A 19181-nucleotide genomic window follows, 5' to 3' on the forward strand; every position below is an offset into this window, starting at 1 on the left:
ACTGAGAGGGGATGGAAATGGAATTCCAGAGCCAGGCTTCACCCTGCCACTACTTCGTGGTGCTTTCTGTCTCCCATTCAGCTGTCAGAGAACGAAGACAATGGAAACCTGGGGTACTAATTGTGCCTCTGTGGCCTTATTTCCCACCCCACCCCCCTTGCAAAGGAGCTACTGGAAAGCAGCCTTAAAGTGCACTCCTCCCAATGGTTCTGGTGGAAGCAAGGCTTGTTGATGGCTCCTGGTGTTGACAGGGAGCCTCACTCAATGAGATGACAGGAGTTGCTGCAAACTCTGCACTGCAGCCGTCTCCTGCCCAAAGCTGGAATATTGTGCCTGCTTTTATCTTCTGGAGAACATTTTTAAACCAGAGGGTGAAATGCTGTTCTGGACCTGGGCACCATCCCTCCACTCAAGCCTTCATCTTTTTCAAAGTTCCTTAGGTTGTTTTCAAGCCAACGTTCAGCCAGCCATAAAAAATGTAATTTTATACGTAATTCTGATCGGCTGAAACCATGGAGTGGAGATGGCAATTTTCTTTTTCATTCAAGAACTAACTTAGTTGGTCTTTAAGGTGCTACTGGAAGGAATTTTTTTCTTTTTCGTTCTGTCTTCCTGATAAGGAAATTGGTTTAGAAGAGGATATTCTCTTGGGGAAGCTTTTGTTCCAGAAGAACTGTGGAAATGGGCAGAGGGGTTTCAATCCCTTGTGAGGGAGAAGGGGCTGAGGAAAGTCCAGATTTGGGACTGCTGTTCTTAGAAGGCAGGCAGAGCCTCTTCCAGGGATCTCTGTCACCTCAGGTGACCCCGCCAGCTTTGATCTCTTGCTTGTGTTCCATTAGCCAGACAAGCAGCAGCTCCACCAAACTGCTCTTTCCAGGCTAATCCTATTTGGAACCGAACAGCCTGTTCTACATATTAAAACGTCGCCCTCAAAGCGGTTTGCGGCCAAGCTGCCCTTGGCCACTAATGGCAGGGAGCAGGAAGCGGTTTTTGCAAAGGCGAAACTCTCATTCAAGTGGGTTTCCACAATGCTCCACAGTGAACAGCCGGCTTCCCACTGACCAGCGAGAGGAGGAACAAGGAGGTGCAAGAACCCAGCCCAAGTCAGCCAACAATGCACGCTGGAAACATCCATAAGATAGCAGCCATTGATTCATCTGCCTCCAGATAAATCTCTCTTTCCAGTCCTGCCCTGGAGGAAACATTTACACTGTTCTACTGTGTTTCCATGTGCTGCTCTGGTTCGCCAGAAGTGGCTTAGTCATGCTGGCCACATGACCCGGAAAAACTGTACGCTGGCTCCCTTGGCCAGTAAAGCGACATAAGCGCTGCAACCCCAGAGTCATTCATGACTAGACCTAATGGTCAGGGGTCTCTTTACCTTTACCTTTTACCCCCTGAAAACATTCTGATTTGTTTGCAATGAGGATATGCAACGATGTCAGTCCATCATTACTCCCCCCACTTAACTTGGGCAGGGGGTGATCGGACCCAGAGTCAAATTACTGCAGGGTGTGCTAGACTAGAGCCAACTAAAAATAATCTGCCTTTTGGAAGTACCTGCTAGGCAGCCCACCCTGTCCTGTTCCTGCCGAGACGGGGCCAAAGGAAGTGAGGGAGCCTGCCACCTGGCTCCAGGTGTTCCTGTTACCTGGTCCTTCTCCTTCCTCTGGCAACTCTCCTCCGCCTCCCTCCGAATGTCTTCCTGGATTGCACGGGCGATTTCGGAGTCCCGATCTTCCCTGCGTGTGATGCGGGCAGGAGAGAGGGAAGGAAGAGGCAATTAGTGAAGCAGGAAGCCTCTGACCAGATGCACAAGAGAGGGACAGGGCAGGAACTTCAGAGGGCCTCCTATCAGATGTTAATCTGACCTCAAGAGTACAGGAACCTTACAAAGGCACCTGGGGAGCTACAGAGAAAAGTCATCCACTGCCTCTAGCATACACAGCTGCACCAGGTGCACACTTTAGACATCAACATGTTCAGTATGCTCTGTCTGCCACAAGCAAGGTCAGACACAAGCTCTGTGGGCTTGTAAGGCTTGCCTCCCCGCAAAAAAGAGCCCCAAATTCTTTTGCAGCTCAGATTATAACTGGAGTTGCAGAGGGGGGAAAACAAACCTCAGTTTACGTCCCTTTCAGCCTCAAAGGACAGCTTGATCTAATCTGGGCAGGGATAGCCCAACTTCTGCCGTCTATGCTCTGATAACCTTTAGGTTAGATTGCTGCAACACATCATATGTGGGGCTGCCTCTGAAGATGGTTTGGGCACTTCAGCCAGTGCATAATTCAGCAGCCAGTTTGTTCACTCCAGAGCAAGACGGTTTGAGCATATAACGCCAACTCTGGCTCAACTGCACTGCTTGCCAATCCAATTCCAGGCACAATTCAACGTGCTGGTTTTGACCTATAAAGCCCTAAGCAGCTCAGGACTGCAATACCTCAAGGACCACCTCTCCCACCTCTGGGACTCAGACCCAGAGATCATAATCTGGGACGTTTCTTCTTGTGCCCCTCCCTGAGTGGTCTGGAGGTGCCAACATGTGAGCAGGCCTTTTCCGTGGTGGCTCCCCGCTTGTGGAATGTTCTCCCCAGGGAGGTTTGCCTGGCACCTTCATTACATACCATTAGGCACCAGGCAAAAACATTTCTTTTCTCCCAGGCCTTTGGCTAATTAAACAACCTATGGCCTTTTAAACTTGGGAGGGCATTGTTTTTATTTTCACTATGTTGTGTATTTTTGTGTTTTTATATTGTAAACCGCCCTGTGACCCTGGGGTGTAGGGCTGTATAGAAATTTAAGAAGCGAATAAAATGAATAAAAAGAGGCTTGGAAAAGAGTCCTTTCAGAATTAGTCTGCCCCACTTTCCCCACATCCAATCCATGCTCATCCACAAATGTGGGTCTCCAGCTGTTTTTGGACTACAACTCCCATCATCCTTAGCCAGCAGGACCAGTGGGAACTGTAGTTCGAAAACAGCTGCAGACCTAAGCTTGGGAAACACTGGAAGATGCAGCCACAGCAGAACCAAGACTAGGCCTTGTCCATCCCACTGGGATGCCTTCCCATAAGCATCACCATAACTCTCTCTCCCACCCAAAGCAAGAGACACCGCCGCCCTGCAATAAGGTTGGGACTCCAAAGCAAACCTACAGTTCCTTCTGCTGCTCAGAGAGCTGGTGCTTCCTCCTGGCTTCCTCCTCCAGGTCCTGAAGTTTCTTGGCAATTCGGATGTCCTTCTGGACCAGCTGGTTCTTCTGAATGTTGGAAGTGTAATGCTGCTCAACTGCAAAGAGATGGAAACTTCACTGCGTGGGCTGGAATGGAGAGGCCTCTTTCGTCCTCCTCTCTCCTCCCTTCCTCGCCTTCAAGGGCATCTCCAGGTTCGGCTGGGAATAAAGACTCCCTTGTCTGGAACACTGGAGAGCTGCCGCCGGTCCGTGTAGGCCGGATTTTGAGAGAGTGCTGGGGGCGCCAGTCGCAAAATGGCTGCCACGGAGGAGGCATGGCCCAACGCAAAGGAGCTGCTGCAGGGGATGTGTGATCCTGCTTCAAGCGACGCACTTTCGGGGGGCAAAACTCCTCAGGCTGCCTCTCCAGACACTGGGCAGAAGGGGGAAAGGAAGACTGCGAAGGTGGAGCAATAGGACTCTGAGGTAGCAGCCCAAACAGGTGGCGTGATGCCAAGCTGCTCATCTGACTGGATCTCTTCCAGATCCTGTCTGCTGGGCAGCAGCTGTTGACACTTTCTTGCCCTCTCAAGGGTGCTTGGTGAGGAGAGACGGAGAAGGAAGGCTCTTTCCTCTTCGGCCTGCCACCCTAACTCACCACCCCTGGGTGCCATAGACAAGAGCTGCTTGGCTGGCCAGCCAGCTGCTCCCACCACCCCTGGCAGGCTTGATCTTAGCTGCCATCCATCAGTCCCGCTGACAGGGTGTGGGTGGCGAAGGGGGCGGCACCGGGGGAGGTGGGAGAAGTGTCCTCTGCCTGGACCGTGTGCGTCACTGCAGCGGGGAATGACGTCGCGGAATGATTCATGGGCACCCGCTGTGGCAGCCAAGACAGGCTGGGGTGGGCAAGGCGGCCCATCTGGGTTGCAGGAGGAACCGTCCCCTTCCAAAGGGCCGCCAAAAGGAGTCAACCTTGAGAGTGTCCCTGGAGAGAGTGGTGCCTGTCAAGCCTGTTCCTCGTTAAAATCTGCAAGGTTGATTCACTGAAGCACTAGGCTCCATTTAATTAACTAAAAAAAATGGCCGTAAAAACTCTGGCACCAACAGGCACCCCGTACTAGGAAAACTAAATGCGCTTCCAAAGGATGCCTTGAGCATGAAGGACGGACCTATTTCCAGGGATCGTCTGAAGGCCTCTAAGTGTATGCGGTGTATGCGGGGGGTTTTGAGGGGGGTTAATACTCCAATGCTAAAGGCAGAGGGCCTTCTTAGTAGTGGCACCCTCCCTGTGGAACACCCTCCCTTCAGGCGTCAAGAAGATAAAGAACCACAAAACTTTTAGAAGGCACCTGAAGGCAGCCCTGTATCAGGGAAGTTTGAATGCTTGATATTTTACTATGTTTTTATATACAGTCGTACCTCTGGTTACGTACTTAATTTGTTCCGGAGGTCCATTCTTAACCTGAAACTGTTCTTAACCTGAAGCACCACTTTAGCTAATGGGGCCTCCCGCTGCTGCTGCGCCGCTGCCACGCGACTTCTGTTCTCATCCTGAAGCAAAGTTCTTAACCTGAGGTACTATTTCTGGGTTAGCGGAGTCTGTAACCTGAAGCATAAGTAACCTGAGGTACCACTGTATCCCGTAAGCTGCCCAGAGTGCCTGGAGAAACTCAGCCAGGTAGGAATGGTACAAATAATAAAGTTGTTGTTGTTGTTAAATGCTGAAGCCAGGGGCCCAGCCAGACCAGGTAGAAAAAGGCCCCAAGAAATTCCAAAACACTGGCCAGGGAAGGCAAGGCTGGGCTTGCTCTGAGCCTTTGCCCCGAGGAAGAGGAGCACGAAGAGTCCCATCAGCTCTTACTCTCTTGCTCTTGAAGGCTGTAAGCCAAAGCGCCATCTTCCAGGACCGCAAAATCTCGGCAAACTGCAGGGGGAAAGAGAACACACAATTAAACAACAGCAGAGCCCAGTTCTGCCAATATTTTCATTCATCTGCAAGTTTTCTTACCCATCCATCACACCACAAAGTAGCAGGTTGAGTTCCAACCATTGCAGCTACGTAAACAGGGAAGGCCTTTGCAATTATCAAATGGGGGGGGAAGCCATTCAAAATGGAAACAGAGAAATGCAAATCCAGCAAAATAGGCCAGATTAAAGCGGTGCATCTCAGCAAATCTCAACACCGAAGAAGGCCGGTATGGATGTAGAGGGACTTTCAAATGTTTGGGGCCTAAATTGTTTATAGAGCTCTAAACACAAATGCAAGCAGAACTTTTAATTGGGCCTGAAGACAAACCAGCCACCAGGGCATCTGTTTTAAGATAGTTGCGACTGGATAGCCAGCCAGCCAGCAAGTCCTCTGGCTGCTGGGTTTTGGACCGAGGAAGCTCACAACCATCCGAAACAGCATTTGGAGGAGGAATGTTTTGTGTAAAGGTACAGTGGTGCCTCGCAAGATGAAAATAATCCGTTCCGCGAGTCTCTTCGTCTAGCGGTTTTTTCGTCTTGCGAAGCAACCCTATTAGCGGATTAGCGCTATTAGCAGTTTAGCGGATTAGTGGCTATTAAAGGCTTAGCGGCTTAGCAGCTAAAAGCCTATTAGCGGCTTAGCGGCTTAGAAAAAGGGGGGAAAGCGGGGGGAAATCAGAACACTCGCAAGATGCTTTCGTCTTGCAAAGCAAGCCCATAGGGAAATTCGTCTTGCGAAGCAGCTCAAAAACGGAAAACCCTTTGGTCTAGCGGGTTTTCCGTCTTGCGAGGCATTCGTCTTGCGGGGCACCACTGTAAAGGTAAAGGGACCTCTGACCATTAGGTCCAGTCATGACCGACTCTGGGGTTGCGGCACTCATCTCGCTTTATTGGCCAAGGGAGCCGGTGTACAGCTTCCGGGTCATGTGGCCAACATGACTAAGCCGCTTCTGGTGAACCAGAGCAGCGCATGGAAACGCCATTTACCTTCCCACCGGAGTGGTACCTATCCATCTACTTGCACTTTGACGTGCTTTCGAACTGCTAGGTTGGCAGGAGCAGGGACCGAGCAACAGGAGCTCACCCCGTCATGGGGATTCGAACTGCCGACCTTCTGATCGGCAAGTCCTAGGCTCTGTGGTTTAACCTGCAGCGCCACCTGCATCCCTCATGTTTTGTGTAGTTGCTGCCAAATACTTGTAACCCCACAGAGCATCAGTGCTGCCTCCAGGACTTCCATTCTGCCTTCCTAACAGGAGGAGGAAGAGGTGGCAGCGGCGGCAGCACTGAGGTGACTGTGAGCTGCGCTCCCTTGGCAAAAAGGCAGCCAGCCTGCCCAAGGCAACAGGCGCCTCTTTGCAGGAGCCCTGCCAGAATCTGGGTGTGTCCAACGTAGCACACCCAGTCCCTGCCCACCCAGCCATTCCACAGCTACTTGGCCGACAAGTCAGCACAGCTTGACAAGGTGTTGAAAGATCTCTGTCTACACGCACCGTTTACGCAACACAAAGAGAAAAAGGGCGGGGAGTGAACATGGAGGGCCGCACCTCTCAGCCTAAACCGGGTGCCGTGGCAAATGCCAGCTGGGGAGAGTCTTTATGATGTGGCCCACCCCCCCAAATAAGCCATTTAGGCCTCAACCACACTTCAACCAAAGGGCGGCAAATAAAGTTTGCCCATTGCAAGGGAAAACCTTTTCCAAGGTGGCAACAAAGGACCATGTTCGGCACGCCAGGCCTTCTTGCGCCTGGCAAAGCTCTCGTTTGCTCAAGAGTGCCAGCCAGCCTTGTCACAGAGCCCGGCTGCTTGCCGGTGGGGGTCACATTTGTGCTGCGCAGAAACACAGCTTCTGCTTCCAAAAAATGAGAAATCAGACACACCCAGTCTAGGGAAGTTAGCCCCCACTCAGCATCTTTTTTCTGTGGAGCGCCAGTGGGGGGGACACAGACAGAAAAAAACAAAAACGAAACAACAAAACCAGTCTTCAAGTTTATTGTCCTTGCATCATGATGAATAGGGCCCTTCTCCCCCTACTCTTGAAGCCAGTAGCCATCGCCAGCCCTTGTGGCAACCTCCAAGCGAGTAAGGAAGTCAAGGGCTCAAGTGGTACCATTTTGGGGGGAGGGGGCTGCCCGAAATCTGTACAGTGGTACCTCGGGTTACAGATGCTTCAGGTTACAGACGCTTCAGGTTACAGACTCCGCTAACCCAGTAATAGTACCTTGGGTTAAGAACTTTGCTTCAGGATGAGAACAGAAATTGTGCAGCAGTTGCACGGCAGCAGCGGGAGGCTCCATTAGCTAAGGTGGTACCTCAGGTTAAGCACAGTTTCAGGTTAAGAACGGACCTCCGGAACGAATTAAGTTCTTAACCTGAGGTACCACTGTATTCCTTTTTCCGTACCACTGAAAGAACAGATTAGAATTGGAAGTCAACAACTAGAACAATGATCAATTAGAATTCAACAACAAGCTGGAATTGGAGTTGTGAGAGAAAATACTCCTTCAAAGGCGACCTGTGGAACTCATTGCTACTGGATGTTATTCTGGTTCCATTTAATGTGGACTTGCCTCTTCTGCAGAACGTGTGAGAAGTAAAAAAAACCACCACGGAAAACAGAACTCTGGGTTAAAGGTGGTGGTGGGGCACTTTGGTGTGGATATTGTAAAAATAATAATAATATCTGCCTGTGTGAGCAGCACTGAGGCCACAACCAGCTGCCCTGTGGAAGTGACCCAGGGGGGCCCGGAAGTTGCTGCTCTTTTAGCAGAGAGGCCCTGAAGAATCTCTTCCCAGAGGCAGCTGAATGGTCAAGCGGCAGCAGGTCAGTGGAAACCCCGGCACTCTGAGCTTTGCTTCCCCGAGTGGCTCTCCACTCAGCCTCACGACCTCATTTCCAGCTGGCATCGCTTTCCTCCTCCTTCCCAAATTACATTCATTTAATCCTTTCCCCGTCCCTCTCCGTATCGCATTACAAGGTGAATAAGGGACATGTCACGCATTATAATTACTGGCCTGGAATCAAATCTCAGTGGCGGAAAAAATGCGCCCCTCCCCAACACTGCAGCGCTGGGAGGGGGGGAAAGCAAGCTTCTCCCAGAGGCCTTAGCTACGCCCATCTTGGCAGGTGCTTTCTGAGGCCTTCACAATCGTCATCCTCACACAATTCTAGAGGAGATCTTGGCAGGGCAAGGTGTAGCAGCTGCCCCTGGTCCAATACACTTGAAGGGCACCAGGCTCGGGAAGATTACCCTGGTTAACTGGGCCACAGGGAGGGGATTTTTAATATATATATTTTTAAGGGACTGACATTAGATTTTGACGCCTTTCCACAGCTTGAGCCACCTTTCCAAATACCACCTGGGGCCATCATTCTGCAGCCACTGGATCTGTGTACAGTGATACCTCTAGTTAAGAACCTAATTCGTTCTGGAGATCCGTTCTTAACCTGAAACTGTTCTTTACCTGAGGTACCACTTTAGCTAATGGGGCCTCCCACTGCCGCTGTGCTGCCAGAGCACGATTTCTGGTCTCATCCTGAAGCAAAGTTCTTAACCCAAGGTACTATTTCTGGGTTAGCGGAGTCTGTAACCTGAAGCGTCTGTAACCTGAAGCATCTGTAACCCGAGGTACCACTGTACTGAACTCTGGCTGGTTCTCCATATTGTGGAAGTCCTCTTCTCCCAAGTGTCTAGACACTAGTGACTGAAGGAGAGAAGTTGCAGTGAAGTTTGAAGCAAATCTCCCAGTACACTGAGCAAGCAGCCGCATGCCAGGGACAGGATTTTGCTCGCTCCTCCCTGTCTAATTAGAGGCAGGAGGAATGAAAGCAATCAAGGGAAAGGAGATGTTTTTCATGACCCTCTTCCTTCTGGACTTGCCAGCCATCAATAGGAGACCATGGCAGACTCCAGAGGGCAAGTGGGTTTCCTGGGCCTTTGCTCCCACAGCAGAAGCAAGGAGATGGAAACCGGCACACATCTCTAAGCGGGCGAGCTTGTGGCTGTTTGGCACGCCGCGCATCTCAGCACCTGGCGGCATTTGGGGGCTTGCACCACACCTGCTCTGTTTGTTTTTAATTTTTATTAGAAATTTTATTTACAACATCACACAAACCCCCCACCCCCCCAATACAGAAATCCACCCTCATTAAACGTGAACATAACATACAATAAGCATAGCATACAACAATACAAACAACGAAATAAAAGACTTCCTTTCTCCTGTATCTGGCCTCCTTATTTACTTCTTATAAGCTGCTCTCTGTTTTGATGATTATTTTGTACATTTCTCTTTTTTGTAGAAGAGCAGCATATACATTACCCTTAAGAATGGAGCTTCCAAGTTCAGAGGCAGACTGCTGGCTGGGTTCTGCAAGTGGACTTCCCAGAAGTCCCTGCCTTGCCATGATGGCGACTGGGCAAAGCTGTGGTCTTACTCTTATAAATGCAACCACAATACCTCAAGGCCCGTCTCTACCCATATGAGCCTACCCGGACCCTGAGATCATCTTCTGAGGCCCTCCGTGTGCCTCCTCCTTGAGATGTCCAGAGGGTGGCAACACGAGAATGGGCCTTCCCCACAGTGGCTCCCCATCTGTGGAATGCTCTCCCCAGGGAAGTCCACGTGGCGCCTTCATTATACACTTTAGGCACCAGGCAAAAACGTTCCTTTTTAACCAGGCCTTTGGTCGACCTGATCAACATCCCATACCCTTTTAAAAGGGTCTTTGGGTGGGGGGTATTATTGGGTAATTGTTTTTATTTTTATTTTATATACTGTGGTCTTTTTATGTGAACCGCCCTGAGACCTCCAGGTATAGGACGGTATATAAATTCAATAAATAGCAACAACAACAACATACCTGAAGGAGCGTCTCCACCCCCATCGTTCTGCCCGGACACCGAGGTCCAGTGCTGAGGGCCTTCTGGCAGTTCCCTCGCAGCAAAAAGCCAAGTTACAGGGAACCAGGCAGAGGGCCTTCTCAGTAGTGGCACCCACCCTGTGGAACACCCTCCCTTCAGATGTGAAGGAAATAAGCAGCTATCCTATCTTTAAAAGACATCTGAAGGAAGCACTGTTTAGGGAAGCTTTTAATGTTAAATAGACTACAGTGGTACCTCGGGTTAAGTACTTAATTCGTTCTGGAGGTCCGTTCTTAACCTGAAGCTGTTCTTAACCTGAAGCACCACTTTAGCTAATGGGGCCTACTGCTGCTGCCGCGCCGCCGGAGCACGATTTCTGTTCTCATCCTGAAGCAAAGTTCTTAACCCGAGGTAATATTTTTGGGTTAGTGGAGTCTGTAACCTGAAGCGTATGTAACCTGAAGCGTATGTAACCTGAAGCGTATGTAACCCAAGGTACCACTGTATTGTATTTTAATATTCTGTTGAAAGCTGCCCAAAGTGGCTGGGGAAACCCAGCCAGATGGGCGGGGTATAAATAATAAATCATTATTATTATTATTATTATTATTATTATTATTAACCCTCACCTTTCAAGGTTAGAAATTTCATGCATTTCAAGCTGCAGATCAGTAAAGTGGGATTATCAGAGAAGCTTCACTTCGTGTTTCCTAATACACACACACACACACACACACACACCCCCCAAGGTGAACTCCTAGCTTCTTGCATGGCTTACCTTCCTGCACCGGAGGCAGGCGGGAGGTGTCAATCTGAACTTCCGTCATCTTCAGAGACCGGGCTGTGCTCTCATGGACTCCTGAAAAGGCAACCTGCAAGAAGAGAGGCTACGAGTTACTGGGATTGCCTAGTGATGATAACCTAAGTGGGTTTCCGAGATGCTGGAGGAGAAACCCTTCCCATTGCATAAGCCCGGGTTATCTCTGCGGCTCTCTCAGGGAGGTTCGCCTGGCAAAGCCTGTCGGTGCTGACAGGTGAGCATGCTCCTCCAAAAAACTCTCTCCCAGGGCCAGCGCAAGAGGAAATGCTTCTGTGTAGAGTTCCCCGAGCCCAGGAACAAGAGATAGCCCACAGGGTCCCAAAAGAACTCTTGTGCAAGGCTTTCACTGGTCCTTCTAGCTAGGGGTGATGGGGGTTTGTAGTCCAAAAACAGCTGGAGGCCCAAGTTTGGAAAACCCTGATTTAGGGAAGGTGTGTGTGTGTGTGTGTGTGTGTGTGTGTGTGTGAGAGAGAGAGAGAGAGAGAGAGAGAGAGAGAGAGAGAGAGACTTGCCTTCCAGTTGTCGTTCTAAACTGCAATCCCCACTCTAAGCTGCAGGAGTTACAGTCCCAAACATCTGGAGGGCATTGAGAGAAAAGAAGGCGTGTGAACTCATGATCAACGCTGGGCAAACATTCCACTTGATCCCATCTATACCCGGCCCTTCCTCCCAAAGGAGCCCAGTGCTGTCTCCCTGCACCTCCTGCTGCCAACATGGTGAGTGGCAAGATGGGTGACCCAGCAGAGGATGGCACAAAGGCATGGGGTGGCTTCCAGTTGCTGCCAGCCTCCAACGGGCAGCTTGCCTTCCTCTCTACCAACACAGACACTGCCCCACGTGTCTATTCCCCTTTCTAAACCTGCCGCCATCTTCTTGCCGAAGCAAATTCCACAAGTTAAAATTGCACACTCTGCGAACAGCGGCTCTCTTTTATCTCGCTCGGATCTGCTGGCTGGCAAGTTTCACTGGGTGACCTGAACTTCTAGTATTACGGTGGGTGGGTGGGTGGGGAAGTTGTCTCAACAGGAATAATGGTAGCTTTACCCTCACTCCTTTGGGGAGTTGCCTCCATAGTCCCAACATATTTTTGATTGCTCCGCCTTTTCCTACTCTCCTTTTTTTGAAATGGGGGTGGGGAAAGAGATCCAAATGCAGCTGCTGCACCAAAGATTTGCCTAAGAGCATTACGATACTGACAGTTTTATTTTCAGTCCCTTTCTTAATAATCCCCAGCATGGAATTAGCCTTTTCCGCAGCTGTCGCACAGTGTTTGCACTAAGCTATTTGCCACGACTGCACAGCACCCTCTGGGGAGAGTCACAACAAGCTCCGATTCCCTCAGTATGCAGGCAGACTCCACTTTTTGCCTTCCTCCTTTGCAAGAAATACCGTATTTTTTGCACCATAACACTCTTTTTTCCTCCTAAAAAGTAAGGGGAAATGTCTGTGCATGTTATGGAGGGAATGCCTACGGGTGGCATGCCTACGGATTTTCCTCCTCTAAAAACTACGTGCGTGTTATGGTCGGGTGCGTGTTATAGAGCGAAAAATACGGTACTTATTTACTCCACCCACTGCTTACTGTTCTTTAATTAGTTGCTAACTCCTAAAAAAGGCCTATTGTCTTATCCTATGACTGTTAAATGCATTTGATTTAATTTGCTTTCGGTGAAGTGTTTCTTTGTCAAAAGGTTTTTGAGTGTGCTTATTATTACATTTCTACCCCATGTTTCCTCCAAGGAATGGTGAATGGCCCAAGCTTACCCAGGGAGCTGAGAGGGGATTTGAACTCAAGTCTCCAAGTTCATAGCTCAACACTCTAACCACTATGCTACGCTGGGTGTCAGAAGACGTATACAACATCTTCTGGATTTCCCTTACCCACGTGCTCCCTGACTCTTCTTCACAAACTCTTAAAAGGTTGCTGAGGCAGAACTTCCCTTTACAGAAGCCTTGCTGATTCATTCTCAGCTAGACTTGTTCTTCTATGTGCATGATCAATTTCGACTTTAATTATGCTTTCCACCAATTTACCTGAAACGGACATTACAATGCAATTTCCTGGATCCTCCCCCTGCCCCTGGATACACTTAATAAATAAATAAATATACATGTTAAGCTGCCTGCCTTCCAGTTCTCTGCTAAGGGGGAATATTTTAGCAAGAGGTGGAATATTTTGAGCAAGTTGATTTCCTTTAGGCTGAAATCCTGCAAAAAAATACACTAAACTCTAAAGTCCCACTAAACTCACTAGGGCTTACTTCAACAAACACATGAAGAGGATTGTGTTAAGAACCCTACTTAGATGAACACCATCAAGACTCCGAGATTTGCCAATTTGTCATTTGTCCCTAGAATAGCCCTAGACCATTTCTAGCCAGGTGTTGCTTTTCAGCATAGCTGAACAGAGATTCTACTCTTGTTCCCCTTAATGGAAGAAGAGGAGCTGAACTTATGACCTAACACAGAAAAGTGATGATGATATTTACTGCCAACAGACAACCCCACACGAAATCACTCCACACAAAATCAGAAGGTGGTTCAAAGCTTTATATAAAACATACCTGACTTGCACATGGAAGGCGCACTCACAAGGGACCCCTGACCTCTGTCTAACTTCTAGCGCGGTGCCAACCTCCCCTTCATCAAGGCTTGGTCTGGTTGTGCAAAGTCTCTGCTCATTCCTAAATTTAAACAAACTCCCCAGTGGAGAGCTTGAAGACTGTGGATTCCTTCTGGAAATAGCAGCCAGAGAGGAATGCAACTTTTCCCAAGTAAGGGCATATGAATGTGCCCAGTTGATGTGTGGGGGTCTACTCTCTATATGTGCCTCATCTTTTTTTCCTGTAAGACTGCAAATGTGAAGCGCTTCCTCTCAGGGAGACAAAGGGTGGGTAGAGCTTCCCCTGCTCAATTTCTCTGTATCGTGGCTCCATCCAGACTTCCCTTTATTCTGCACTCGCTGTATTTTGAGTGCTACCAGGTTTCCCCTTTGTGTTCACAAAGCTCATCTCTGCCTAAGGTCAGAAGAGTGAAGACACCCCCATCTTGTCAATGTCCCCCGGTGCGCACACAAAACAGGTAGCAAATCTGACAATAATGAAGCTGTGCAGATGTGAAACCCATGGTGTGTGTGTGTGTAGTAACATGAACACATCTGCAATTGCAGAGTTGCAACCCATTCCCAGCAGGCTCACTTCAGCCCCAACTTCTCCATCAATTAACCCAGCACTCAGAAAGGTAAAGGTAAAGGGACCCCTGACCATTAGGTCCAGTGGTGACCGACTCTGGGGTTGCGGTGCTCATCTCTCTTTATTGGGCGAGGGAGCCGGCGTACAGCTTCCAGGTCATGTGGCCAGCATGACTAAGCCGCTTCTGGCAAACCAGAGCAGCACATGGAAACGCCGTTTACCTTCCCGCTGGAGCAGTACCTATTTATCTACTTGTACTTTGACGTGCTTTCGAACTGTTAGGTTGGCAGGAGCAGGGACCGAGCAATGGGAGCTCACCCCGTCGCGGGGATTCGAACTGCCGACCTTCTGATCCGCAAGTCCTAGGCTCTGTGGTTTAACCCACAGCGCCACCCTCGTCCCTCCAGCGCTCGGAAAGTATTTGCTAAATCCCCTATATCATAATCCCGTTTCCTCCGGACCCCCAGAACATGAGCAAGGCCCCTCAAAGGAATCCAAAGGAGAGTATGCAAGAAACCTGGCAACCCTAGAAGTTAATTGAAAGACAGTGGCGTAGCGTGGGGGGTGCAGGGGGGGGCTGGCCGCCGCACCGGGCGCAACATCTGGGGGTTAGGGTTAGGGGGGGCAAATCCACGGGTTAGGGGGCACAAATTACTTGCCTTGCCCCGGGTGCTGACAACCCACGCTACGCCACTGTTGAAAGATATGCAACCGTAACACAGACACACACACAGAGATACACACACTGTTCATCCAAAATGATCAAACGGCTTGAATTTTGTCCCTCTAGCAAGATGCTCTTGTGAAGCAATGTAAAGCCACGGTAACAGAGGTGTAGTTGCTCTCAGTGGAATCCCCTGCAGATGCTCCAGCAACCAGAACCAAGGAAGAAGGGGAGCAGATAACCTCTGAGCAGCCAAGATCTATTATTTGATAGTGGAACAGAGACTAAGGCTACCTTTGAAGCCAGTGGGCCCTCGTTCGCTGTGGGTAGAATGGGCAGCCTCCCCCAAGGGACTGCTGCAGTTGCAAATTCCTGCAATGAGCAGCGGGGGAGGGGTGGCGGGGGGGGGATGTGGATTTCAACTTGGTGACCTCTACAGCCCCTGTAGGATTTTTAGTAAGCTGCCATTTTGGGTTTGGTTTTGACTTCATGTTATCGGGGACATGACTGGACCCTTCTTTGCTAATATACAACAGGGGGAAGAACTTTGCACATGGCCAGTAGCATCTCTGTTCCTTTTAAGGGCCTCTGCTGGCTGCAACCCTTCCCAAGGTTTTCCAGGTCCCACCTGGGGTTGATTTTTTTTTGGGGGGGGGGGTTGCATGCAGACAGGCTGACGGCAAGATTTATCCCTTTTAGGAGGAAGAGGCAGCACTCTGCACATGACCAGAGGATTACAGCGAGACAAGGCAACCTGGCAGGCATGCCATGGTGGGAGGGGGCATAGCCACGACCCTGGTCCCTCCTTCCCCTGCCTGGCTTGAGCTACCCTTGCTGCAAAGCCCAGAGGGGAGACCCGCATCCGCGTTGCTGCGCCAGGTCTCCACTCTTGGCCGTGATGGACACCGCCTTTTCTTCCTCCACGCCCCCCCCCCAGCCAACACTTGCAGGACGCCGGGTCAGAGGAAGGCGGGACCACCTCGCAGGGCTGTTGTTGGGCGAAGCCCCTCCGGCCCCTCCCTCCAACCTGCTGGGGAGGGGGAGGCCACCCCCAACCTCTCATCCAAGACGCCAGAATGAGAAGGGACGAGGGAGACCCCCACCCCAAAACCACCCACCCAAGTACTTACCTGACTGCCTGCTTGCGCGGCCAAGGCGCTCTCGCCCCGCCTTCTGGCGGGCAGGAGGCGGCGGCTCTGCGGCTCCGCAGGCGGATGGGAGGGAGGAAGGAAGGAAAGGAGGGAGGGAGGGAGGCTGGGCGACGCCTCCCCTGCCTTCCTGGCCCCGCCGAGCCCCCCCCCCCCGCAGCCCCTGCCCGCCTACCCACCCACGGGGCCCGCCGCCTTCCCCGGTCCCGGAGGCCTCCCCAAGGAGCGCAAGAAGGAAGGAGGGAAGCGGGCGGATCCAGCTGCAGCACCGGCTCCTACCTCGTCCTCCTGCCCGGCGACCGCCTGGATAAGCGGCCTTGCGTAGGATTAAAGCAAGGGGAGGAGGAGGCGGAGGAGGAAACGGGGGCTGCAGCCAGCTAAATTTACTCAAAGGAGACCCATCAGGACGAAGGGACACCAGGCGTTGCCAGGCGTAAATCAAGCAAGTCGTAGAATTGTAGAGTTGGAAGGGATCTAGTCCAACCCCTGCAGGGGATCGAACATGCAACCTTGGCATGATCAGCACCAGGCTCTAGCCAACTGAGCTGTCCAGGTTCCTTCCTCCACGAAAAGGCCCCACCCCCCAATAAAGGCTGCAAGCAAGATAAATAAAAATCCTTAACTAAAAGTAGGAACAATCAGAGTATTTGAAATCGAAATGCTCACGGAGGTTGCTTGGATGATGTTGTGAAAGGTTTTCAGCAAATGCAAGAAAACTTGTTTTAGTTCGGGTTAAAAAAAAAAAGATGAAAAAAATGTGTGTGTGGTTCGAGTTATTAACTACCATCCTACCAGGATCCAGAGCGAACTTGTCTGAAGTTTGCATGGCTTTAAAGACGATTGCAATTGGGCAGTATATAAGATTGTCTGAATACATAATTCAGAAGTGGCTGAACACATCTTGGCACGAGGGGAGTGGTCCTGGACCTCTTGAAAGAGATGGGGATCCCACCACTTCTGAGGAGAAAGTTCACTCTGGACCCAGCGGCTTGTGACAAATACCCTCCATGGGGGAAAGGCGATTAAGGGAGACCGTGGCAAGACAGTTGCAAATAACTCTTGGGTGAAACTGATCACTTTGTCCCTTTTCAGGCTGGGTCCAAGCCTGGCTCTTTAAAGGCCTGAAGTGTCCTGATGGGTGAACTTCATGGGGAGAAGGACAAGGGGAGAGCCCCCCTGCAGTGCTGTTTTTCAAGGAAAAGAGGTGCCAGAACTCACCTTGAAACACCTCCTTTGTTCTCTTATTATGGCAATGGTGCGCACCTGAGAGGTGCCGGAACTGAGTTCTGGCTGAATAAAAGCCCTGGCCACCCTATTATTCTTGCTTAATCTCTCAGCAAATATTCCATTGATGGTGGAATCTTCCTGAACTGACTCTGTGAGATGGGTATTGAGGAGGATCCATGTTTTACCAAAGGGGGCATTTCCAAGTGAGTTCCAGCACCTCTTTTTTTTCTAGACAAATAGCACTGGCACTGGGTGATTATTATTTTGGGAGAGGGCAGCAGTTGTACCGTAGGGTGCCGAAGGGTACCAGCTTGTTCTCAGAGCTATTTAACCTCCCACACTAACCATTGGGAACAATCATTTGGTGATTCGGGGCACAGTGTCCTCTGTGTGCTGGTGGAACAATTTCTCCGTAACATCTGAATCAGAAGAAGCTGTGCAAACCTTGGACCAGTGGCTGGACTCAGTGGTCGGTTGGACGAGGGCCAACAAACTGATTCTGAATCCTGGCAAGGCAGAGGTGCTGAGAGTGTCCAGTTCTCCAGCTCGGACAATTGCCTGCATACTCCCCTCTGAAAGAGTAAGTTTGTAAATCCAGGGATTCGCCTGCATCATCTGTGTCGCTAGAAGCCCAGCTGTCCTCCATATGTTTCCAGTTACAGATGGGTAGCCGTGTTGGTCTGCCATAGTCAAAATAAAAAAGGAAGGAATTTTTTTATTTTGTCCTCCATATGGAACTTGCTGAACTGACTGGGAGACTCCGAGACCAGAGAGAAGAGACAGTGGAAGAAGACTGGAAGAAGTTTAAAGAATATTTGGAAAAATATGTTAATATTTAAATCTTTGAATAGCTTTGGAAGTGGATATGGGCTGTAGGGATAGAAATAGAAGATAGTGTATTTTTAAAAAGTATTATTTGTAAGTGATAAAATGTGAAGATTTTTTAAGGTAAAAGTAAGTGTGATTTAAAAAATGGTTAAAAATTATGATATATGAAACTGCTAAAGGTGAGGTAAAATGAAAATCAGATAGTGGGGACTTGGGGAAGCTCACCTAACAATGTTTAGAAAAAATAAGGATAAGACAATAATTTGTTTGTATTGTTTGTATTTCTGTTTGTATTGTTTATTTGTGTTATGAAATGAATAAAAAAATTGGAAAAATAAATAAATAGAAGCCCAGCTGTTCTCAGTGGCCAGGAGTTCCTTTCACCAGCTGCAGCCATGTGCTGGTAAACTGCCAGGCTGGATTACTGAAATGCCCTCTGTGTGGTTGGCCTGGAACTTGCAGCGAGTACAAAAAGCAGCAGCTGGACTGCTCCCTGGGGGCAGAATACAGTATTGGCTTCATGTTACGCCAGTGCTGAAGGCCTTGAACCCGCTGCCAGTTAGCTGCGGGACTAAGTTTAATATGCTGGTCCTGGTATACAAAGCCCTATGCGGCTCGGTACCAGGATGAACTAAGAGAGCGTCTTGCCCCTTATATACTCAGTTGGTAGCTCAGTCGGCAGAGCTTGAGGCAATCTCAAGGTTGTGGGTTCAAGGCCCACGTTGTCCCCTTCCAACTCTACAATTCTATGATTCTATAGCATGCTTTGCAGACTAGACTTTGCGCTGCAGATAGAAGAGATCTGTCCCACCCCCACATGATGCCGGAATCAGGCCTTTAGTGTGGCGGCACCACAACCCTTCGGAGCTCCCTCCCAAGTCTGTGTATGAAAATGCTTTTGCTGTTGATCTTTTATTATTGTTAATTGCTATGAGGTGTTTCTTGGGAAGCAATGCATAAATTAAGCAAATAAGCAAGCGGTGTTTGATCCTTTAAGAACCACAGGTTTGTACCGGTATATATGTATTGCCTCTTATAAAAAGTATGGGGCATGGGGACCTCAGAGCCCCAGATGCAAACCCGTTTTTGGGTTCTGCCATTTGGGGCGGAAAAATAAATGACAAGCAAGGTTACCGGCGCCATCTGCTGGCAGAGTGCAATTGTAAGCCTCCTCACTTGTAGTGTAAGCAATTTCAAGCCGAGCAATAGATTTCTGAAACAAATTTTAAAGTCCAGAGTACCCAAGTGGAGAGGGGAATCTGGGGTGGACTTTGACCTTTCAAATTTCAGTGGCACCCT

General features: G+C 49.8%; 1 protein-coding gene across 8 annotated transcripts in view; it reads right to left on the bottom strand.

The window, feature by feature from the left end:
- LOC310711348 (uncharacterized protein) overlaps positions 1–17682 on the bottom strand; it is a 27277-nt gene extending 9595 nt beyond the window's left edge. The window contains exons 1-6 of one of the 8 annotated variants that reach the window (XM_083513212.1): positions 16107–17682; positions 11337–11400; positions 10783–10876; positions 5033–5095; positions 3155–3287; positions 1652–1742 (exon numbers count right to left, since the gene is read on the bottom strand). In XM_083513212.1, coding sequence (XP_083369338.1) covers positions 1652–1742; positions 3155–3287; positions 5033–5095; positions 10783–10831 — 336 coding nt within the window. In that variant the 5' untranslated portion in view covers positions 10832–10876; positions 11337–11400; positions 16107–17682. Of the gene's footprint in view, positions 1–1651; positions 1743–3154; positions 3288–5032; positions 5096–10782; positions 10877–11336; positions 11401–15809; positions 15973–16106 lie in introns of those variants that run through there. The other 7 variants (XM_083513211.1, XM_083513213.1, XM_083513216.1 and 4 more) reach the window with 7 other exon arrangements.
- Between the last annotated feature and the right edge of the window lie 1499 nt (positions 17683–19181).

Source organism: Podarcis liolepis (assembly GCF_965112155.1).
Source record: "Podarcis liolepis genome assembly, chromosome: 7".
NCBI lineage: Eukaryota > Metazoa > Chordata > Lepidosauria > Squamata > Lacertidae > Podarcis > Podarcis liolepis.